Genomic DNA, 25,535 nt, shown 5'->3' with positions numbered 1-25,535 from the left:
CTTTTTGGTCATTATAAAACTTCAGTAAATGAACAATGTCCTAATGTATAAGAACATCATTTAAGACAACAATATTTAGTCTATTTGGTCTGATATTCCAATGTGCAACTTAATTTTAACAATTCACAACACTCATAACATTATGATTCTCATGGAACTTTCAATTTGTATTTTTCTTACAGCAAATATTTTCCTAGAGTTTGCAAAACAAACTATTTGATCCCATTTTGACTGGAGTGCTTGCAAATGTGTTTTCCTTATTTTGTTTTTCCTTCTAACTTGCAACTGAAATTTAGGTAAAGCTTCCATTTAAAACAACACCTTCCAGCTAATAAATTTAATATAATTAAGGTATTATTATTAACTATGAGTAATAATTTTGGAGATTAAAAAAAAATCAAAGTTGATTCAAATTTGCTGGAATTTCACTGAGCACATAAAGTCAAACAGAGCAAACTATTTTGATACATAAACATCTGAAAATATTTACAAATTCTCTGAATAGCTGCAATATTACAGTGAAACCTGCACAGCTTTATTAATATAGAATAAGGTAGGTTTCCATACTCTGTGAAATTATTGAATATTAATGCATGAAACATTGTGGAAATACCATGAAGTTGCAAAGTAAAGAGTTCAAGAAGTCTTGCAATGTAAAAAGTATAGTTTTCAGCAAAATCATAATTCTGTCCCTGTCTTATTTACACATTCATAACATAGTGACAACCTTTTATATGTGCAAACACGCTTGTCATACTGATTTAAAAGCCTAAGAAGACCTTGTTTAGGTTGCTCCATTTCAAATTTGCCACGTCTGGTGTGTAGTCTCATTTTAACCAACCCTTTTACTAGTGAATTTGAGCCCAACGAGTGGAGAAGACAATGGCATATAGCAAGTGAGTCAGAAATAAGTTGGATGGAAGTCAGTGAAGGGGGCATGAGAACAAACATTGAGGATAAAGTAAATATATAGTTTGAAAAACTTTTTTCATTCATAGAACACAGAATGAGGCAAAGGAAAGATAGCACGTGACTGAGAAGCACATTATAATGAGTATATGTAAAGGACAACATCAAAATTACACCCGCCATCATAGCTTTAGCATTCTCAGTCTTAAGCCATAGGTCTATACATCTTTATAAGCTTTACGTGCTGCATTTCAGATAAAAGTGATAATCCTTTGTGTTCTTTTTCCTTCTGTATATTAAATAAAACACTAAACAGACCATTTTGTCCTTGCTGTCCTTGGAAAAAATTTTACTTGTGTTTAACACTTTCGAGCAGATAATAAATGGATGCAGGGCCCTACTCAGACATAAGCATATTCCCATTTGCAATTCCCATTAACAATGAGTGTTATTGCCAACACCACCGTTGCTCATACATTGCAACTGTCATGAAAGTGTTACTCAATTTACAGTAAAGATTACTCAAAATCTTGCAGAGAAAACCTACACTATTTTGACTACAGCAAACTTGATGCAACTCAGTAAAATACAGGGTGCATTTTCTGAAAATATAACAACCTCTTTGACTTTTAATAAAAATATATGAGGCGGTAACTTATTTTCAGACATGCATATGTTTTTTCCTTACTAAAGGATACAATTGTTTGCCTAAAACATTTTATGTTCAAAGAAATGCTAGTTCTGTGAGAATATGGTAAAAAAATTACATTAAACCATTTCAATATACGAACCCACAGAAAAGCACTATAGTGCAGAAAAGCACTATAGCATTTAATGGTACATCTGCAATTCATTTCATTCCATCAGCCAAAAGATGCATTTATATTGTAGCTATTACATTTTGAGAAGAGTTTAAATTACAAAACTTGAGAGAGCTTCAAAGCAAATCTTAATCTAAGCACCTTGATCTTGATGGCCCAGTTAAAAAAAAATTAAGACAGAAGAGAACTTCTTCAACCAAATGCAGAACAATTGTACTTAAATCGAGTTATTTTTAATTTCCTTTCATAAATCAATTAAATGTACCAACCTGGGGGTTTGAGCATTTTATTTCAAGGGACTCAAGGTCAACATGGAGGCAGACAACAAATGAGCGTCTGGATTCTGGCCCTGAAGCAAGCAGTTTCTGTGAAGTAACAGCTAAAGTAGAAGTACAGCCCATTGGTTCCACTAAATTAAGTGTCATCTGTTGTCCCAGAAGAGTATACATACTGAAATGATGCAGACTAATAGTCCACGGAAAAGCATCACCTAATGGTTAAAAAAAAGAGAGAGAAAAAACAATTAAATATTTGCATCATAAACACTGGGGTATGATTTTCTCAAAACTCAGTTAAGGCCTTAGAAAACACTTAGAATTCAACAATTGCTGTCAATGAACATTAAATTAATCCCCAAACCTCAAAAACGTTATTCAGTGCTCTTGCCATTGCTTCCCCTTCTTGCCCCAGAAACAGAATGATGTATTTTGTAAAAACAAATTACTATAGACCAAGCACTCATTTCCTATATTTAGAAAGGAGGCTACCGAGAGAAGTGCCTGGCAGCCTATTGTGAACCTTTATCGAGAATAAGCAATTAGCAGAGTCCAGCAACACAACAATATAGCTTGGATACAACCAGTTTGATTGTATCAGAGAAACAGTAAAGTTTTCTTTAGATTGTCAGTAGATGGAAAAAAACAGACAGGAATATTCTCCAAAGCCGGACCAGAGAGATAATTTTTTGGGTCAGTCTTCAAAAGGCCTACAGGAACTCTTTTTAGTGAGAGAAAACCTCTGGCTTTACCAGCCAGAGCTTAAAGGAACTGCCTGAAGAACTGAGAAAACAGACCATGTAAACTGAAGGAGTATCCCACATATCTCTTTCCCAGAGAAAGAATTTGGGGTCTGCAAGAGAACATGAACCAAAACCCAAAGAATGCTCAACAGAAGTGGGGAAAACAAGACAAGGAAAGATAAGTGGGTAATTCTCATTTCACATGCAATATACATTTTTTTTTTTTTTTAAATACAAGAGCATAACAGTTATTTCAGATTATTATTTTTCCTCTATACAAAGTTTCATTATTCCATTTATCAGTTTTTTCACTGAAGAAGTTGGGCCTTTTTGTCCCCACTTGAATGACAGAGGGTCAGTTCCCAACACATGCACCTTCAATCCACCAAGAGAAAGCATCAACCCCCATTCAAAATCACGTAAAGGTCGCTAGATGCAGTCTTGCATCCAAGCACAGCACGCTAGTGATCATCCATAAATCTCACTCAGGGCAGAAAAATTCTTCATCTTTGTACAGAGCACACTCATTTAGAGGAAGCAAAGGATAAAGTTCTCATTTCTATATCAAAATTCAGAAGATTATTTGATATAATGTTTCATTTTTCACAACTCATGGCCTGGAACCACAGTGGTAAGCAGAGTCCAAATTCATCTGATAACCTAGAAGCATGGGAGCCAGTCTGAAGTATCAGAACAGAAGATGGCAGAAAAATGCAGATGTACACTGGGATGGACCCTAGGGGTCTTAAAGAGCAATAGATATTTCGAACTTGAGAATTTAAGGGAGTCTGCTTGCTTCTTTTTGTGTCATACGGTCAACACTATCCTGCTGAGAAATCATATTGCTGAGAAATACTACTAATTGTTAGCTCAGATTAATTAAAAGACATTTTAGAAAAGTTTAAAAAAATAAAAATAGACACAAACATCTTTTTATTATACAATTTTAGTAGGAGTTCTATTGTATCAGGAATGTATATGAGGGAAGCGTGTGCATCTCAACCTAAGAAAGAACTGAAAAATTCAGTAGTTCATTTTGCAGCTATGACACACTGAAGATTTCAGCTCAGCCAAAGTAACTTGAAAATATTTTGGAAAGATTTCAGATTATAAATTTAAAAGTAGTTAGCAATCTGTATTTTTTCCAAGTTCAGTCAGCCAAGAAATACAAAATATTAATTGTAGTAGATGGAAAAAATTCAAATGCAAAGTCAACTCTAATGACATGTTTCTAATTACTATGCATGATTTTTTTTTTTCCCCTGTGACCACCAAATTAAATTAACATTGCTTAAATTTCAGGGATTAGGAAGACTCTCTGAAGAGAGATGCAAACTATTCTATGCTATATACAGTATCTACGTTAGAAGAAAAATACCAATCAAATTTTGTTACATGTACAAAAACCACAGTATGCTGCTGAACAAATACTACAGAACATATATGACAAATTTACAACTATAAAATCCCCCTTATTTTCATCAATTACCCCTTTCTCAGCTCCATATACACTACGTGACATTCTAGCAGTACACCAGAACTGTCCACCTAATAAAGGCTTGTTTTGTGGTTGTAATTCAGTTTGATTTATTTGTTTAAAAAATAGTAATTGCTTACATGCATTCATTTGCAGATTGGTTTTATGAAAATATTTCAGCACCTCAAAGTGCTAACCATTAAATGCAACAGTGTTCATAGGTTTTATTTCAAAACTCATTTATTAGTAGGAATAAAAGATGGAAAAAAGCCAGTGCCACACTTCGCAGATGTTTTCTCTACATGTCTAACCTTACCATCCATGTTTCATCATCTAATTGCTGAGATTTTTTAATACTAAAATATTATAAGTAAAACTTTAAAAAAAAATGCCTTCAGTGGAACCAGAGATCACCTCTTTTTTTAATGGCAAGAATATAAAAGATACATACGAAAGACCCCTAGTACAGTTGAAGATTCTGGTTAGTTCTTGACCTATAGCTGTCATAAATACTTATTTTTAATTTCGTTAAATATCACTTGTGTTTGAAAAATTTTAAAATGTATTCATTAATAATCAATTGTTTTGATAACTTACTAAAATTAGAAATGTCACTTTCAGATCTTTGGCAGTTGACTGACCTGATCACAAGACAATTTTCTGGTATTCATCATTTATTTTATATTCATGTTTATATATTATATATTATTACATTATATATTATATTTATACTTTATATTCATCATATATTTTATTCATCATATATTTTGGTAAGACTTCTTTTCTACAGCATGATTTACTTTTGTAATATGTATAAGAGCAAAAGACATCACCTATAATCACTAAATTTGGAAAATACCTCCAAGATCATCTGGTCTAACTATCCCCCTACCACCAACATTACCCACTAAACCATGTCCATGCCCACATAAAACCTTTCCTTAAACACCCTCTTGGAGAGTGACTCCATTGCCTCCCTGGCCAGCCTGTTCCAAAGCCTGACTACTCTTTCTGAGAAGTTTCTCTTATTTCCAACCTGAAACTCTCCTGGCACAACTTGAGGCCATTGCCTCTTGTCCTAATCTACCTGGACTTGTGCAAAGCATGTGACACTTGTCCCCCATCAAATCCTTGTCTCTAAATTGGAGAGACATAGATGTGACAGATGGACCACTTGGTGGGTAAGGAATTGGCTGGATGGTCACACTCAAAGTGTTGCTGTCAACATCAATGTCCAAGTGAAGATCAGTAATGAGTGGTGTTTCTCAGGGGGTCAGTATTGGAACTGGCACTATCTAACATCCTTGTTGATAACATGAACAGTGAAACTGAGTGCATACTCAGCAAGTCTGCCAAAATCACCAAGCTGTGTGATGTGGTCAACAAACTGGAGGGAAGGGATGCCATCCAGAGGGACCTGGGCAGGCCCAAGAGGTGGGCCTGTGTGAGCCTCGTGAGGTTCAACAAGGCCAAGTGCAAGGTCCTGCATCTGGGTCAGGGCAATCCCAAGCTGGTTGGAGAAGGGGTTGAGAGCAGCCCTGAGGAGAAGGACCTCGGGGGGGGGGGGGGGGGGATTGACAAAAACCTCAACATGAGCCAGCAAACTGCACTTGCAGCCCAGAAAGCCAACTGTATCCTGGGCTGCACCAAAAGCAGCATGGACAGCAGGGTGAGGGAGGTGATTGTCCTTCTCTGCTCTGCTCCCGTGAGACCTCACCTAGAGTACTGCACCACATTCAGCAGTAAAGCAAGTCCAGAGGAGGGCCACAAAAATGATCAAAGGGCTGGAGCACCTCTCCTATGAGGACAGGCTGAGGGAATTGGGGTTGTCCAGCTTGGAGAAGAAAAGGCTCCAGGTAGACTTCATTGCCATCTTCCAATACCTAAAAGGGGCCTACAGGAAAGCTGGAGTGGGACCCTTTGTCAGGGAGTGTAGTGTTAGGGCAATGGTCCTAAATTACAAGATGAGAAGTTTAGATTAGATATAAGGAGGAATTTTTTTATTCAGAGGGCAGTGAAGCACTGGCACAGACTGCCCAGAGAAGCTGTGGATGCCCCATCCCTGGAATTGTTCAAGGCCAGGCTGGATGGGGCTTTGAGCAACCTGGTCTGGTGGGAGGTGTCTTTGCCTGTGGCAAGGGGGTTGGAATTAGATGATCTTTAAGGTCCCTTCCAATCCAAACCATTCTGTGCTTCTGTGAATACTCTGTCTTGAGTTCTTTCTGTACCCCCAACACAGTGTCATTACATGGAATTCCAATCCATTTACATTTGCATGCAACATGCAATGTTTAAATAAAGAGATATTGCAATAATTACTTATTAGGTCAGCATTGTGCTTACTCCCAAGTCATGCAACACAACAGCAGTTATTATGACCGTCTATATGCACCTAGTGGAAAGCACAGAGAGCTTTGTCCAAGTTCAGCACTCACAGCAGCAGGTGAGATTTAGTTCTACTGACCTCAAACATAAAACACATGACTTGCTAACTTAAGCCTGGCTATGGATAAAAAGCTCTTTAAGTTGAACTTCATTGCCATTCAGATCCTGAAGAATGTCACTAAAATGTGAATGCTAATTTTATAAACTCATTACCCATAACAGATAAATTGAATACAATTCTCACCATGTTGTGGAGATGGTGACATAGAGTATAAGATGAACAAGATCACTATTTGAAGGCCAAAGAGTTTTCCTCAAAAAAAAGGCCAAATGACTTAAATACTCATCTCACAATTTACAGAAATTATTTTTATGTTTTTATATTGAAATACAGCATTATTTTAATCTAATGAAAGATAATTATTTCTAGGAATGGCCAAAATACTACTGCCAACATTCAGTTGCCATTTTTGGGTGTTCAAGTCTATGTGCTGCTATTGTTTTGTAGTTGTTTATTATCAAAACACTTCATTACAATTAATTCAGACACTATTTTTAGATATCCTAATTTTCTACTTACAAGTCACATGACAGCTTACTGAGTTTAAACATATGCTACAAAATATCTGTGAGGTTATATAACTTGTCATAGTTCACAAAATAAGCTCCATCTCTCAGGGATTGTCCTCATATTTAAATGGAGTATAGTGATTTATATGATTGTCAGTATACTGTGATCCATATGAGAATGTGAATGTGATACCTAGCAATTGCAGCAACAATTGGCAACAATTTGAAGCTATTTCAAACACTTTTTCTTCCCCTGTATTTTACTGTTTCTTACCTAAATACCTGTCTTACTTTATCTTACCTGAAAATAACATACTTACAAAGACCGTATGATGGAAATTACTAGTATACCCCAAAGAGGAATATTTTACACATGGCAGTAAAGGATTAGAACAAAATAGAATAAAAAACTAGAAATTGAAGCAGGGAGAACAAACTGAAAAACAGTAATTAATTTAAAAATAAGAATGGAAGCCAGGAAAATATTCTAACTAACTAAAATGCAAGCTTCTAAACACAGGAAGGCTTCACAAATGCCAAAAATGTTCTCATTATTACTCTAAAACACAGTGTTACATCCAAAGCAACATTTTAATTCCCTTAATGTTTTCAATTTCTTTTCCTATTATATCATTTCAAATGTGAATGCAAAGATTTTTGGAAGAGCACTTAGCGGTCCAGAAGTCCCACCCAGAACAACTTTTGTCCATATCTAACTTCACTGTGTTTTATCTTACTGTTCTTGGAGGTGACTAGAACAATATAAAGAAGATCTGTCAAGTCAGAAACACACATTTACAGAAAGTCACAGCTCACTTTAAGTAGTTCCCTAAACATTTCAGTCCTGCTCTTAAATCGAGTTTCTAGCTCCTTATTTTCTCCTTTCTAACTGTTTTAATTTCTTCAGTGAATACTACCTCATGGATAATAATTGAATCTGAAGTTTTCCTCATTGGCTTGATTTGAACTATAAAGATAATACTTAACGTAATCTAAAATGTTTTTTAAGGAACTTATTAAGTAGTACCTGTAATTCAACAGAAATTCAACAGAATACCTCATTCTTTACATAGTTAAATCTATTTCTGATCGTATCGTACTTAGTGTGACTGAGCTAAGTTATGTTTTCAAATCAAAGTAAAAAACTTTAGAAGTTAAAGAACATAAAAGGCTCTTTTAAATATCCCTACAAACTACAATTACTTCAGAAAAGACATGTATACAAACTCTAAAAACAAAGGGAAAGACAGGATTAAGGCATTTTGTATAAGCAGTTTTTACAGTATGTTGATATCTTAAGTCTTTGTGAGTAAGCTGTAATATCCCCAAATGCCAGTATGACTATGCTCCCTTTTTTTAATGTCCTTTTTCAGTTTTTCATGTGATAAGAAAAATGTATGACCGAGCACACAGCTTTCTTAAAAGTGACGATGCATCCTTGTAAATAAGCCTTTCAAAGTGATGATGCATCCTTGTAAATAAGCCTTTCACATCTTCATGAAAGAATGAATGATTCAAAAAATAGTTTCCAGGACAAGCGAGGCTGAATAAACATAATTTCAGAGAGGTGGTAACATGTTTTATGAATGATGCTATGTCCCTTTAGTCTTGTTCAAAGACAGAATGCAAATTTGAAAGACTCCCAATTAAAGTCCATAAAAATTATTTACCTCTTCATAGGAAGAAACAAAGAAGTTAACTTAAAAGCTTTGAAAAAATTTTGTAATAGTCTGTTTAAGGGGGAGTTTTGGCATGGGAGAAGGCAACAACTCCATTAGAGAATCAAAAATATCAAGATTGTGAGAACTTCTGTTTGGCATTATTCCCAGAGCACAAAGCCACACACAAATAAATTCCTTACCATAGGCTTTATCCCAACCAGGGGGATTCTTTTCTCTCACTAGGATCTTTCCTTCAAATCTGGGTTTGACAAAATTCAAATAACTTCTTACTTTCATAAATGGTTTAAATTACATCACTAGATTATAGCAAACAAAAGACTTTCATTAAATTTATCTTTTATCTGCCACTACGATTAGCAAATCAGATCATTCCTACTGAAAGTAATTAGGAAAAAAACATTACCTTTCTCTCTCTTTTTCCCCCAGTTGGCCACATTTAGCACACCTCTGATATGACTTTCAGTATTAATAACAGTATTTTGTTTCTGTTGATGAAGGCTAAGTTAAAATATAGGAAGGAGAAGAGTCCAACCAATATAAATGGTAAAACAAAAAAAGAGGGAAAACGCTTACAGATCCAAACAAATTTGAGATGGCAAAAGCAGAGTAGTTCTTGAATATGCTTCAACTTCAATTTTTCACAGCATATCCTTTATAACTGCTTGTTTCAGCAATATATATGCAGAAAACAGAATATTTTTTTCTCAGAAAAGGCCGCCCCCAAAGCAGCATAACAACTGCTGCATCTTCCTCTCGTCATCATAGAACAAATACACAAAATAGCAACAATAATTACCAAAAAATGCATTTCAAAAATACAATAATGAACTAACTCTTCACTGACATTTCCATGAACTTTTCAACTTGGTTATAGGGCTAGACCTCATGGATGCCATCAAAATAACCCCAAAACCAAGACTGAAGACTGTTAGGGATATTTGTCGCACCTATTTCCAAAATACATTTTTCACATGAATGTGAATAAACCAAGATTTTTATACCAGCCTTCCTTAAAAAGACTGCTGCAAATCCCCATGCCATTTACTGCGGTCATTTCTAAGGACTTAATATGATTACAAAATCATATTAAATGTAAGCAGCTTGTTTTCACTTCCTAATTCCTTTACAGCTTATCCCCTCCATTTCTCAATCAGTTGCATAATGTTACAACCTAATTCTTCCCCCAGATTGGTCCACAATTCAAGTCTGTCAAATATTAGCTTTTCAAATAAACCAAACTTTTTCCTCATCCTTACCTCATGCACAAGAGCTTCCCACCCATAAACATTCATACAATTTTCTCAATTTCTCCTTATTTCTCTACAAAAACCTTTCTACAATGCCCTACAGACACAACCCAGAACATGGCCATTGCTTATCATGATGACCAATAAAGTCTCATTGTTCTGATAGTCTGCTATATGCATGAATTTATTTTCTTCTCTCACTTCAAATATTAGATCCAAGACACCTTCTCCCCCCTCTCCCCCCCCCCCCCCCGAAAAGGTGGCGTAAGATATTTTTCCCCACCTGCCTCCATTCTGTCTTAAGAATTCACAGCTCACTGCCCCCTCTGTTATGTCAAACCAACCGCTTGTGGCTATACAATAACTTGAATTAAAAAGAAAAAAAAAACTGCATGAAAAAAAAATCACAGTCCTTATTTTTTCTGGCTTCCCCAAACATTTAAAACATATTACAGAACTACTGCTAGCTCACAGATGATGAATTTCACTTTGATTTCCATGGGGCAAAGATTGTTATGAGTATTCTTAGCCATCATTAATACACAACATACTGCTAAAAGACTGCCACAGCATCACAGGTTTTCAAAATAAAATGAAGATAACTTTCATATAAGTTATAAATGGAAATTAAAGAGTAATTTTTGAATTTATCACATTACCTTCTTCAAGGATGGGTCTCAGCACAACAAATGGGATTTCCTGCAGTGGTTCCATATGTTTGTGTCCAGCACTCATAATCTTTACCTGCGGCAAGCAGACAACTAGTGTGCCAGGCATACTGGCCTGGCCATGGTACCAGCTTCGGACAGTCCCAGGAATATCACCTGATACGATAGTACTCGGGGAAGGCAGGCTGTCATTTGGAAGGAATACACAACATGATTGCACTTCAAGCTGTAAAAACAAAGTCAGGAAAGATTTCTCAGAAACAGATTACCATTTTTCCCCTTCCCTTCCTCCCATGGCATATTCATTTTGGTACAAAATCTCATGCTACTTATCTATCACAGTTGATGTAAAATGGTTCTTAGTAGAATTAAGAGGAAAGATGGTGCAAAATGTTAGAACATATTACATTCTTGTAATATATGATTACGGCAGGTGATGGAAGAAAACGTGTCATTTTGGTCTGTAAATTTCATCAGAAAAGTGTTGCCATGCAAACTGAGTATGTATCTATCTACCTTTCAACAGCTTCTTACAGGAAGCATGATTCAGCTAGAAAATTTTCTCACAATAAAACTGAGAAAGTCATCCTTTTTTGTCAGTGCATTAGTTTTTGGAAGCAATAGTTAAGTCTCTAGAACTAACCAACATTTTATATGCTCTTAGTTTCTATAAAGACTTGAGCGGAGTTATTTCATGGTGAATTCTGTCTTTACTTTGTAGTCAATTGTAATGCGTATGTACAAAAAGGTTAACCATTGGGAAAACTAGAAAAAAACACCTCCGGTGAAAATTTGACTTTAAAACAAATGGATAGGTACATACGTGATTTTTAAAAAGGAGAGGGAAATTAATAAAGTTCAGCTTTTGTCCTGTTTTCAGATATAATACATGTAACTTCATGTGAAATAGCACCTTTTGTTCTTTATTTTCACACAAATGGGGGTACTCTGAAACATTTCTGACCATTTTGCCATCTTCTTATGAACTTTTAGCAAGGCTGAGTGAGTCCAGATGAAGGACTGAACTCATGGTGACTTGTTAATTCAGAGGTGGTGTAAGCTGCAGACTGTTACCGTCTTCCTTGGCTCCTAGAAGCAATATTCTGCACCTGGATATCAAATAGTCCTAACAGCCTGCACACTTGAATGCTTTGTTAAGCAAGTACAAACTATGATTCAGTTCACTTCTTCATAATAGTTTGGAAAAGTCTAGCGTACAAAATATTGGATACAAGATGTTATTTGTAGCTGTGATAAAAGAACATTTGTTTGCTGTAAACCTTTCTAACAGAGTCTTCCAATTTGCCATCATTAAAGACATCATAGCTTAAAATTGATAACCAAGATTTGTACCTCACACCCTCATTCCCTTAAGGTTAATAATCTCTTAAGACCACAACAGTGATTTGGAATAGAACTGGAATTCCTGAGCTCCATAAGTACTTTGCCAGTCTAGTCAGGAGAATACAGATTCATCTTTATTTCAGCATTTTTGTGCCCTTTTGCTTAGACAAACTGACAAGAATTCACTGCAGAAAAATATAAGTAGAATTTTGCAAAAATAAATACATTGTTTCATGAAGTCTGTGTTTGTTTCTAGTTTTAGAACTGTTTGAGTTGTAAAATGAAGTTAATTACATCTTTGATAAGTAGTTTATTGATCCAAGGTTGCAGAGTGTACATTATTTATACTGGATGAAAAGCAACAGTGTATTGTTACAGATGTAATAGATTTGGATTTTTTTTTTTAAACTGGTAAATCAGTCATTGTGTCAATTTGCAAAGATTTTTACGGTGACACGTTAGACCATTTTCTGGTCTATTAGTAATAAGTTGCAGGTCAAACCATTGTGAGATAATGATAAATAGATGACAAAAGAAGTTACAATCAATGTAACTTTTGTTTTATCAATACACTTACTGAGTAAACAGTTTATAAGAGATCATATATATATATATATATATATATATATATATATTCATGACGACTAACATCAAATACTGCCTGGATATACAAACCATGTGGTAATAATAACCCCAAAATTCCACCAGCTTGGAGAGATGCAATACTTTATCGCATTACCAACAGCAGGATCTACAGGAGATGTTTTACAGAGTACTCTTGAGAAGAGCTCTCTGTAGAGTTGTTACACTTAATTTACAGTTCAGTACAGCTTTGTATTGAAGACAAGTTCTTCAGGTCATTTTTGTTTTACTTCAATGCATCAAGAATATTGAAGTAGAATCACAATAGTTTCATTCCTTCAAATGCTTGAGGGAAATTTCATCCACCTACAGATGCACATTTTAGTATTAATTTTCAAACAATTGCATTGGACTTGGATAGTGAATTTTAATGTGGTGTACTTGATAGCATCAGCCCCTCGATACGTTAAACTGAAGATTTGCTTACAGCTATGGTTTGTATACTTGTGTTTCATTTAAAGTTTTACAAGAATAAGTGAAATTTGCATAACACATTGCAGGATTTCAAAAGCCAATGCAGAGAAAATATTGCAAAATTCCACATTGAAAAAAAAACAACAGGCAATAATTGTAATAATATAAGAAATTGCCAACTTGGATGCACCTGGGCCTGGTAAGTGCAAATTCAAGCATTTGAATTGCACCTGTTGAACATCTCTAAGGCAGATTCTGCTAAGAACACAACTACCAACTTCAATAGGATTTGTAAATATTTGTCTGACAGAATCTGGGAGATCTCTCTAAGAACAAGTTCCACCGAAGGAATGGAAGACTGCACCTAAAGGGATGGAATTATATGTTGGACAAAAAGTGAGAATGTGTGCTACAGATTGCTTCACCAATCAGAAAGTGCTTTAAAATATATGTAGTCCAAATATCTTAAAATTAAACTACATCAATTGCATATATTAAAGCTATCATATAAATCTTTTTACACTTTTTAAATAACTGTTAAAGTGTGTGTCTAAAATTGTGAATTTAATGTAAAATGTGACTGATTTATGTAACTGAATATAAATCTGCAGCAGTAAATCTTGCATTAATGTAAGGATCTGACAATCCAAGGGAAAGAAAATGAAGTAATCTGCCAGTAAGAAGTCCTCAAGCTGGGGGTCAGATCCTGTTCATGGAAACCATCTGGTTGGGACCCTCCAAGCCACACCAAACACAAATGATCTTTTAAAAAAATATCCTATTCATTAATGCTTCGCAGCTGCACTGAGTGTTACTTCATTTTTCCATGGCAACATCCTTTCTGTTTCAAGGATCTTATTTCAGTTTTGGTAGCAACGTGTTCTTTTGCCAATACTGAACACATTCATGTGTTAAAGAGAAGGAATTATTACAAATTCTTGAAACAGTATCACCCTCTATTTTCATTTCTATTATGTCAAGGCCTACACATGCTAAGTAACGTACGCTAATGATAAACCTATGAAGTAAGCAGTATTTTCCCTTCTACTTTCAAAACGGTACTCAAAGCATACTGCTCTAAGCTTTCATTAATATATAAACTTAAAAAAGCATAATCACTTTAAGATCTCGGTTGTATAAGAAGGAAAGTATTTAGTTACTGGAATAAGTGGAATATTTTATTAATTCATATTTTAGACAGAGGATGTTGCTCGATAGAGAGAACTGTGAAATAAATACACTGCACAAGAATTAGGTCTTCAGATCTGAGGAGAGTTGGTGGGGAGAGAGTGAGCAAAGCAAAACGAGTGACAGTCCATAGCTATTCTGTACAAGCACAACAAAGAGGGAAAGGTTATACAACAGCCTCTACAGCCTTTTAAGATAGTGACACAGGGAGATTCACTTCTCTAGCTCACATTTTACATCTATGTAAACCAATTAGAGGTGTTGAAGATGACCTTCTAGGTGACACTCAAATAAAGCTGTCTCATGGGGAATGGCCTCTCTCCACACTAATCATCATCTATCATATTCTCTCCTCACAAAGGCTGATGTGTTTTTCAGGGGGTTTCAGATACGGAATATAATCTCATAATTACTCCCCAAACTGTGAAGATTCACCATTACACATCCCATGTGGGGGTTATGGTGTAGACATTATGACAGGACTCAGCTTCTGACAATCACTCCAACCCAACTCTACCATTTGCAGTTGAGCCAAACAGCACTGTCTGTTCAAATTTTAAAAGGCAGGCTTAAAATTCATGTTTTAAAGTTAAACAAAAAATAAAAAGATATAAAAGGAAAGCAGAACATGTGAGTATGAGGACTAAAAAAGTAGGTACCTGTATATAAAAAGGAGTATAATAAGGATCAGCTGCATTTTTCTTTTACCACTTGAAACACCATGTCTTGGCGCTACACAGTATTCCTATCTTTTTCTAAGTAAGCTTCATTTAAAAAAGCTTATAGTTACAAAAAGCTTCTTGTTTGACAGTTTGTGATAAGCAAACATATTAAGACATCATCCTAGCTCATACTTGCTGAATAACTGCTCATAGCTCAATTGTTACAAGTCACAGTCTCTTCCTGACCCAAGAATACAAAATATAGGAGCTTTACTCAATCTCATCCTCAATTTCTGTTCTTTCAGTCAATGTTTCACGTCAACTAAAATTTTGTATAAGTTATATGCCTAAAAGAAAATATTTTCAATAATTTCAGGAAACAGACTCATTTTTTCAAATAATTTCAGGCATAGTTAAAAGCATGCTGAATAGCTGGCTAAGCTTTATACGCAATAATTACACTCTTAGTTGGCATTCATTGCAAGATTACTCGTTAATTCATTTGCTTTTAATACAGATCCTTCATTATTCTCACTGGAATCCAATATTAACAACCAATTAAAAATTGTTTTTATACTGCTCCACAATTTTAGCATGAAGAACTATTGCATGAAGAACACATGAAAATTGAGTATTAACCTCCTATACCGTGTAAGTGCCAAGAAGACTTAAAGGCTGCATATAAAATCCTACAACAATTAAATAATAAAAGCAATTTTTTACAGTTAAGTATGGAAGTCTTTTCACAAGTCTTACCACAACTCCAGCACACAAAATATGCATGCAATATTCTATCATTAGCAAGACAGGGCTAGGGCTAAGCAAGTACCAGCTTTGGATCCAAAATAAACTTTCCAGTTACTTTGGTTCCAAGCACATTTACTTACTCAAACTTCCACTAAAAGAATAATCCTTTGATGATTTTAAGTTATGAAGTTCTGTTTTATCTGACGACAACTGTAGACTTTTCTGTTCTACAATCATGTTAATAAAAGATCCAGGAACATGAAAATAGCTTTAGAAAAAAAGGCTAGAGTCTAAGTGCTCCAGTATTTAACCAGAAAAAAAAACATTCCAGAAATTTGGCTTTTTCGTATCCACAGAAAATCTAAATACACAGTCTATTTTATTAAAGGTATAAATATTTTATACTGTACTTGAACCGAAAAGCAGAGTCATAACCCTCCTCTTGTAATAATCTACACATCATTGCTTTGCACAAATTCACCTTTCCTATTTAGGCTGGTATTGAAGGAAAAAAGCTATATAAGTATATGAATTTATGTCTTCAAAAATATATTTAAATAAAATAGACAAAGGAACTGCTAGGCAACAAGAAGAACAGCAAGCACACCTACAAATCAAATCCCTTATATTTCAGTATTTCAGTATATTTGTTTGGAAACATTCTTGGATATTGCCTGTGTTTGTGCAATTTCTTTGGAGTCTGTTGCAACTCTCTACCGGTACTTTCTACTTGCCCTTTTGGCAAGATATTGGATATACTTTACCAAGTATGATCAAAGAACAATGATGAAATGTATTAGAAGTGTGTAAACTATGATTTCATAGGGTCATTGAACTTCAACATAGATTAAAAAAATATAATTTCATATTAGTAATGATGAATTTTGAAACTATCTGAGTACCCTATAAATAAATAAAACAGCCCACCTTCAAAAACTAAATCTAGAACGTCAGACATGACAAATAGTTCTTAATAAAAAATAAATCAGCCACCACTAGCAGCTCTAATCCATAAGTGTTTTATGTCAAAGTAAGTTTGTATTTACCATTTAGTCTTTGAAAAAAAACTATGCCTATCACTGCTATCAATTTTCACCTCTATAAAAAATAGTTTGAACACATTTTCTTTCTCCTTTGTAACAGGCAAACTTAATTTTTAACTAGTTCTCACTAGTTACAATCTTACACATTGTTCAAAAAAAAATTCACTTGATTGCCTGCTCCTATAATGAAGCTTACCATAAAAAATGTGAGCAGAAGCAGCAGACAATATCCTAGTCCTTATTCAACTTTTATCATTTAGGAAAGATACAGCTCTTCATCATACTAATTGTTTATTACTTTCATTATGACTCTAACTGTAGGTCTCATTTATATAAGGAGTTTCATTGTGCTAGGTATTACCCAGACACAAAAAATACACAGCTTCCTTCAAACAGCTTTAAAATGACCTCTTAACTCCCTGTATTCAGTCTTTCTCATCTCCATTGGTGACAACATTAAGAAAGAAGTGAAAATAAGCAAAATACCTATGAAACAATAATAAAAGAGCTGAATGAAACCTAAATCAAGTTAATAGAACGTGTCTCCTCAACTTCACTATGTTGTGCAATCAAGTCACAAATCTGAGGTTCTTGCTCAGGAAAAACTTAAGTTTTCAGCCTTTAAAATATTTTGAACCCAACCAAAGTATTTTCTGCCTCAAACAGAAGAAAAACAGACAAATTCTGAGAGGAGGCTGTATATATCAATAAGTATTTTTCTTCGTAGGAAGGTATTGTATTTCCTGACGATACATTTTAATTTTAATTTTATTTTATTTTAATATGAAAACAGTTCAGCTATCACATGCTGACGTACCGCAAAATACCATTCCCATTGAATGTACTGTTCAAAAGTTACAGTTTATAATAATCCTAAATTAGGGTAATTTCCAAGTGGGAATTTGATATATACTTGGAAGCACAGAGTCCTAATGCATTTCTAAGCCATCTAGTATTTGGTCATGTAATCAAAACACAAGATTTATAACATTGCCTTTTTACGTCTGTGGGTGCGTGTATATCTTTTGATGCCTGAAAATTCTGATCACAATTTAAAGCAGTCTAGGATGAAAGAATTTAATCTGAGTGATCATTTAATTGTCCTTAATATAAAGGTACACAGGTAAGCATCTGAGACATCACCGTATAACATTGTATTGTATCATACAATATCCCACAAAATATATCATATGCAGTTTCCTCAAATATTTTTTAAAAGGAAGGTATTACACAAATCTAGCTATGGAAAAAAAAGGTAGCTAACTATGTTTATAATATAGAAGAGTGTGAAAAGCATTTATTTATAGACATAACTTTTTTAAGGATCTTCCCCTTAAATATAGAAAAGTATTTTGAAAACTAATAATCAAAAATGAAAGAATTTTTAGCCTAATTTAGCAAAAATCTGTATTTTATTTTTCAGCCTCTAAGACTTTGAAACTACTGAAATAAAACAATAAAACCTGGGAGCTCCTTTAAAAACCCTCCATAAAAAGCACTAGGATGCATAAAAAATATCATAAAGTTTGGAAAGACATAGTTTTTCTCACTTCCTTTTCATCTTACCTGAAGTGTAAGGCGCTTAACTGCATTCCATACTCTTCCAATAAATTCCTTCATTCTTTCTTCAGGACTTCTGCAACTTTCAGATGAGTTCAGCATGGTTTTCACGGGAAGTGACAAAGGGCGAGATTCTAATGCAAACAACAAAAGAATATACTGAGCATATGTATTGTTTTACAATTATACTAAGTAACATATATCCTGGTAGCAAAGAAAAAAAATACTCATTTTAAATTCTAAAACATATTTTCTCTCACCACATATCTCACTATCTATGTGATAATAGAATGTAGCAGAAGCTTCTATTACTAGTTTCAAACTTGGGCTGTATCAGTTAAACCTGTTGAGAAATGCCATGTTTCAAAAGCATTTGGACAAATACTTAAACTTTTTTTTAACATAAACTGCTAAGAAAATATTATGAAGAATGCTTGACCTAAGCAAATTAAGCCAGATTTCAAAGTGCGATAACCTATGGGTGATAAAATAGCAGTACATGAGTTTTTCACATACTCTGCTGCCAGGATAATGTAAAAAAGGTTTTAGTTTTTTTTAACTTGTAAGAAATGAAGCCCATATTATATTACAGCCTTTGATTTGTTTCTTTTAAAAAAAATCATTTGGCAAAAACTTTGAGTATGCATCAAAAAAAAAGGGTCTAAAAATTAAACCATTTTCTGACTTTGTCAAGCTTAAAAGGTACTAAAGTAAGTATGAAATATGTCAGCAACATTCAATGTTTTGTAGTTAAAAGGTAAGTTTCCTTAAATTGTTAGGTATTTTAATGTATGCTCATATTTGAGCATAGTAGAGCAACAAAAAAATGAGTGGATCTAGTAGTAATTGCAAATTTATTGAAGAATATATAAGTGGTACGTAGTTCCTCCTTTCATCTCTTCCAGAATATGTGCTCCAAATTATTGTCAGCTTCTTTAACACTTCCAGTATTGGCCTACATCTTATTGAGCTGATGAAACTGCAAGAATAAATTATGAATTCGTCATGACTTCATTTAAAACTAAATTGAAATCAGCTCAAGTGTGACTATATATGCTTCCAAATTATACAGCTAGGAGAAATCTAATAAATCAAGTACAGAAAAGATCTTAAAATTATGCTACCAACAGAATTCAGGTGAGCAAAATTATGTCCCTTTATATGCATTACTGGTCTTCAGTCAATTTTGAACATGCAAGGAAACATCCAGGGAATTAAAAATGAAACATCTGAGAGGCGAATTTCTGTCAAGTGTGCAATGTTCATGCCACTTGAGGAATTAATTTGCGATATTTTTCCAATCAAGTCTAGAAAAGACCAGAGCTGATTAATATCCAAGATGAAATCCTTCAGCAAATTACACTGTAATGATCTGAAAAGAAATTGAAACTTTAATTTTATTAAAATGGTGAGGAATCGAGAGATTCTAAGAGAGATGGTCAAAAGAGTGAGAGAGAATTTTTAACCTCTCAGATATTCCTGGCTCCAATTATGGATCTGTTAAGAGTTATAAACAGTTAAAACTGGATCATAAGAATGTAGAAAGCCTGACACTTCAGGATTGTTTATTGTCAGTTGTGCTGGAGAGACAAACTTGAGTAAATTGTCCATATGGAGAAGCAGCATGGAGCCACCGAGTAGCTATTTCATAATATTTTCTTGTAACTATTTCATAATATTTTCTTTCTTGACTTTCATTGCATGTAGTGAGTATTCAATCCACATTATGAATGGATTATGTTAAAATAAAGATATTTAGTGAGGAATAGCTGCTCTTCTTTAACTGCTTACCCTACCTCAGTTCACACTGTGTTCTCTGTGTAGACAAGCCTTACACCACACTTATTACAAGGTAAGAATTAGGAACAGCTTTACTATGAAGAAATATTAAAACAAAAGAGTTACTGGAATGCAGAACTCAAGAATAAAACTGTGGGTAAGGGGGAGAATGGTGTCTATAGTCACTGTGAGACCGGAAATATGAGAGGCAGGAATGCCTCAGCTTAGGATGAAAGGACATAAAATGTAAAATTGCTTTTACAACACAGTCAACAGGAAATATCTTATGCCACTGAACAAGTGTATTTGTCATGAGCATGATCTAAAACTACGTTTTGCTCCAGTCTTCTATGGTTTGTTGGCCAGGAAACGCACACTCCAGTAATTCTCTCTCAGTTAGGGGAATCAAACTTCTAGTGCCAGAATGGGCTACCTATGATTTACAAATAAAATTAGATAGCTGAAACACCACTCATTTTTCTCTATATATGTACAACTCAAACCAGGAAAGCTGTTCAAAATTCCAAGAGTATCCATCATAGACAATAGCTTCACTCTAGTACCCCAGAATCAACAAAAGACCAATAAAAAGAGAAACCTTCTGTAATCTAAACAGATAAAGACCCATTCAGGCAGAAATCATAGAGAACAGAGAAGCAATAAGAGTTGTTTCAGGATGTTAAGAAACAAGCACAGAAATAATTCATTGGAAAAAAAAAGGAAAAAAAAAAAAAGTAGTCTTCTACTGTTATTTATTTTTCTGTACTGGTAAGTCCTACAGCTTTGTCTGAAGGGTCTGAAAGCATGTGTTGTAATTCCCTATCAGGCAAGGCCATCAGCAGATGATAGCTGCTAAGAGACTGTAGTAGTCTGGTGTGGCTATCCTGTGTGTTTGGCTAGTCCTCTATAGTAAATACATAGACTGGATCAGCTCCATCTGTCTCAGTATGAAGGTTAATCTCCTAAAATAATTATGCTACTCAGCTACTGCTGAACTGAAAAATCTAGGAACATTTCCTGGCACTGTAATCAGCCCTGTGCTGAAGCCAGGAGCCAGTCAGCAATAGCTGGATAGAAAATAGGATTTGTCTGAAACATTTACAAACTGGTAAGAAAGTACAAAAAAAAGGGAAAGGGGGGAATGTCTCAAGTTGTACAAAATTTAATTTTTAAGAAAAAAACGTACAGATACAATGTTCCTACACTCATCTTCTAGTCACATATTGCATAAGTGGTATTTTAGTAAAAATATACACCACATCTTTTTAAAAAAGTCACTCAGAGGCTGCCACGCTCACCAAATTCAGATGACGCAATGGTAAGGAACAGACTTTTTGAAAAGGGCTGATCAGCCCAATCCAGAATGAGCTCCCAGAAGCTGCAATTTTCATAATTTATTTCACAACTTATGGTTAGAATATAAGGGAAGTTCCAAGTGGCAATCCTTCAAAATTAATTGTAAACATCCTCTCCTAGGAGATGCCCCTAAGCAAGACTTAAGGCATAAATTCAAGATATAGATGTTTTTCCTATACAGACAGATACCTCTTTCTTTGTGTTTTTTAGCCTTCTGGGAACTGGTTGCTTTGGAAATCGAATCCATAAAACATGAGTTTTAAAAATAAAAAGATCTTTGGAAAAAATAGTGCTACACTGTGCTATTAATATTCATTGACCTAAGGAATGCAAAGGGGAAAATAAATCCTTTGAAGTGAGATTATTTGGGGGCAAATGGACATTTCCTCTAATAAATAAAAGAAAAGACCACAGAACAGGGATTTTCCACTACTGGGTTGAGGACCACTGATAATCTGTATTCACCAGTGGCCTCATGTTTTTTTCAGTTCTTCCTCCCTCCTTACAGCTGGTGTGTGAACTAGTGGCAGGTAAAATATAATGCTAATACCTTACTCCTAATTTGCAAGCAATGCAGTTCTACCAGGTCTTGTCCTTTTTGCTTGACTTCTCTCTCCTGGCTCACTGTGTGCCTCAGACATTTTATGCATTAAGAGGATAGAGCAGCTTCTTCATGGTTGGAAAAGGTCATCCTGCTGCAGGCAAACCCATACTGTCCGTGATCCCCAAAAGCTCGGAGAGCTCCTCTACTGGAAGGTTCACACAGAGACACCTACACAGCAGTCTGCAGCAGGACAGCCTCTCCACCATTCCATTGCGTGACCCTACTCAAAATGTGCATCGCATGACCTCAGCATGCCGGGCAAGCTTTCCTTCCCACATCACATCATCAGTCATACGCTTCTCACACATCAGAAATGAGTTAAGCTGACAAAAATGCTATTGCAAACTGATCATTGATGCTAAGAGGCTATGGCTGCAAAACACAGGAATAGGAATACTATTTCAAAGAAGAAAGTGTTTCAAAAATATTCACAGTTTATTCTTATGGTGGTGTAGCAGAAGCTATGCCCTATGCCTCCACTGATGGATGACTAATATTTGAATTATTCATGTAGCTGAGCTTTTTTAAAGGAAAGATTACGATGATCTGTATGTAAAGAAAAACATAATAAATACTCTAAAAAAGGCATAACAACTTAAATAATCCAAATAACAGCACCAAGTCCTTTTTAAGCTCATAAAATAAAAATGCAATATATATGACCACATTCTCAATAGTCTTTGCATAAAGAATTTGTATACTGGGGTTTGAGCATTTTTACACTCTACTTTAGTAATGGTATAGATAATATGTTATTTTTATCAATCCAGTTCATAGTTGAGCCACAGAATCCCTGATAACTAGCCAGAGAAAGTAGTTTATACCCAGGGAAACTGTAGCAGAGAGCTGTAGTGACTGAATTAGAAAAGTCCTTCAAATGAGTTAGCAGTAGAATAAATACTAAAATCCAGACTCTTCAGACTTCTTACACAGCATTCCTTTTTCTAGAGCAAATGTATGTCAGTAAACGCAAGCAAAAAAGCTTTCAGTGTGAAAGTGGGGGTTGGCTAGAGAATGGCTATGGTTAATGTTTTCTCCCATCAAATCCAATGATTACTGCACTATTTCTGGCAAACAGTACCTATTTAATTCTGGGAACATAAATAAAAAAGGACTTACACTTCTGTATAAATCACTAATGGCCTTTCACAGGCAACATTGAGCTCCTATATTAGCAAATAACAAAATGTGTTGTATGTGTGTTCATATCTTAAGTCCATGCCTAAATCATCTTAATACTGCTTACCATTCCAAGTAACTTTGAGTACACTATGAACTAAGAATTTCAGCTTTCAGGTTTGCAGGACCTTTTCTGGTAAATTCACGAAGAATTCTGATTGTCTGCCTGACTTTCTTTTTTAAATATACACTGAAAATTCCTCAGTCTTTTAAATAGTATATAAAAATAAACACCTGTTCTTTTTCTCTCAACTTTTCCATACAGAAAGTGTAGTTGATGTACTACATTGGCTTTGTGTTCCTAATGCTCTTAAAGTCCACACAGCACCAAAGAAATCATGCCATCATTTAACCAAACATTTCACTAGCTAAGAAAACCCACAATAATTATTTCTCTATATAGGTATGCGACTGTCCAGTCATTTAGAAGTTACCATAAATCATCTGAGCCCAGAGACCTTCTATTTAAATAATCCTTCCAAGAACTACAACCCATTTATAAAAATATAAAAATCCTAGTACTTTCAGGCACCCTAAGTAAACGTGTCTAATTTAAATTCCTGTATTTTACTTAGCTTACTTAACATCTATTTAATTTCATTCATCTTCCCAAATAAATCATCAGTGATACATTCCAAGACAGGCATGAATAAACAATAATCATTCAGTTCATTGAGCAGAAGTAGCGATGTACAAATTCTTCAGATAATCCACTGATTTCTCACCAGCCAGCCTTCTCTCACATTTGTCAGTTTTGAGGTTTTCTTTTGCATTCCAGCAGCTCAATTTAGCAGAAATCTAGTTCACCATTCTAGTTGTGCTTCATAAGAAAAAAAAAAATCAGCAACTGCACATGGGTTTGCTAGGTACAGGTCATATTATGCCTCACTTCTTTTTTGAGTTACCTTTCTGTTGACTAAAGATGAAGCTTCAAATAAAAACACTAACAGAATCAGTTGATCTAAACAGGATGCTGTCCAACAAATTCAAGAAGTTATCAAGCTTGTCCTAAACACTTCTACCTACTATACACCAGTAGTAAGACAAAATAGGTGAATTATTTCATTTTAGTGATAGCTATCAAATGCACCATGTGCTTGCTCACTGTGTAGTAATTTATGAAGAATGGAATATCTAAAATAAATACTCCTAGATCACTGCATTAGCAGTCTGGCTGTCACCTCTTTTGGATGAGGACACACTGACACAGGACAACGTACTGGGAAAGCTCTCCGGAAGACATTAGGCTCCTCCTCGGTTGGTTCTTAGTAATGAATTGTAGCTCCTTTTCGTCACACAGACCCACTACAGATCCACTCATTATTATGTAAATGATACCTGACTTTTCTGATTTTTAGAGCAGTTCAGAAGTAATTTGTTTATAATCTTTTCTACTTCTGTAATGCTAGCCTAAACTGCAACAACAAAATAAAGACATGTCTACATTTAAAGCTTCCTCTTTTCTCCACCTAGCTACCTTCAAAATAGCTCAGAAATATCACCAATGTATACTAGGAGGGAATTTAAACATTACTTGATAAAAGCTTTCAAAATTGAATTACCAAAGCTTCCCATAACAACCAAGAAATTCCATTTGTAAGAAGAATTTAATGAGCAGCTTATAAGCATGTAATTATATCTACATTATCAAGTTTTAGGAACTGGTTGAAAGAAAAGGTGGGTGGTGGTCTTTGCCTCCTTTCTACAGAAACAAGACTCATGGAATCCTATAGTCTATACATGCACTCATTTGCTTGTCTTTTCCTAACTCCCTTTGTCCTTACTGTTCAATATAAAATTTAACAAAATAAATCTCTCAAAGATTCTATGCTTCTGCAAGCTCTGTGAAAATAAATAAGCAGGGGAAAGAAGGGAGAATTGGCCACTTGATTCCTGTCCTTACCAGAAATCAGACAATTTATACAGGACAGAGAATATAAAGGCCATCTTGGACTAAGCTTTAAACTTTCTTGTTATGACACCAACATCCATCTGCTTGAAATACAAATAATAGAAAACTAGGTTTAACTTAGCTTTCACTTTGCGTGTATGAAACTTTAGAACCCTAATTACATCTCAGAAACAACAGCTCCACAGAACAAAGTACCAACATTTCAGTAACGCAACAGATTTTTCCAAACCAGAATTATTCTGTGTTATTTTAAGTTATTCTATTATGTTGCATTATATTTTTCAAACAAAGTGAAAATAATTACTACCTTTTATTAACATAATAAGAA

The 25,535-nt window shown here is 34.7% G+C and overlaps 1 protein-coding gene across 8 annotated transcripts in view; it reads right to left on the bottom strand.

Moving 5' to 3' along the window:
- VPS13B (vacuolar protein sorting 13 homolog B) overlaps positions 1–25,535 on the bottom strand; it is a 468,066-nt gene that overhangs the window by 223,641 nt on the left and 218,890 nt on the right. For all 8 annotated transcript variants that reach the window (XM_035319261.1, XM_035319264.1, XM_035319260.1 and 5 more), the window contains 3 exons: positions 18,384–18,511; positions 10,769–11,003; positions 2,000–2,220 (listed from right to left, as the gene is read on the bottom strand). In XM_035319261.1, the coding sequence (XP_035175152.1) occupies positions 2,000–2,220; positions 10,769–11,003; positions 18,384–18,511 (584 nt within the window). The remainder of the gene's footprint in view (positions 1–1,999; positions 2,221–10,768; positions 11,004–18,383; positions 18,512–25,535) is intronic.

The sequence above is a fragment of the Oxyura jamaicensis genome, chromosome 2 (genome assembly GCF_011077185.1).
Source record: "Oxyura jamaicensis isolate SHBP4307 breed ruddy duck chromosome 2, BPBGC_Ojam_1.0, whole genome shotgun sequence".
NCBI lineage: Eukaryota > Metazoa > Chordata > Aves > Anseriformes > Anatidae > Oxyura > Oxyura jamaicensis.
Note: the sequence above shows the minus strand (reverse complement) of the source record. Positions and strands in the feature narration are given on the sequence as shown.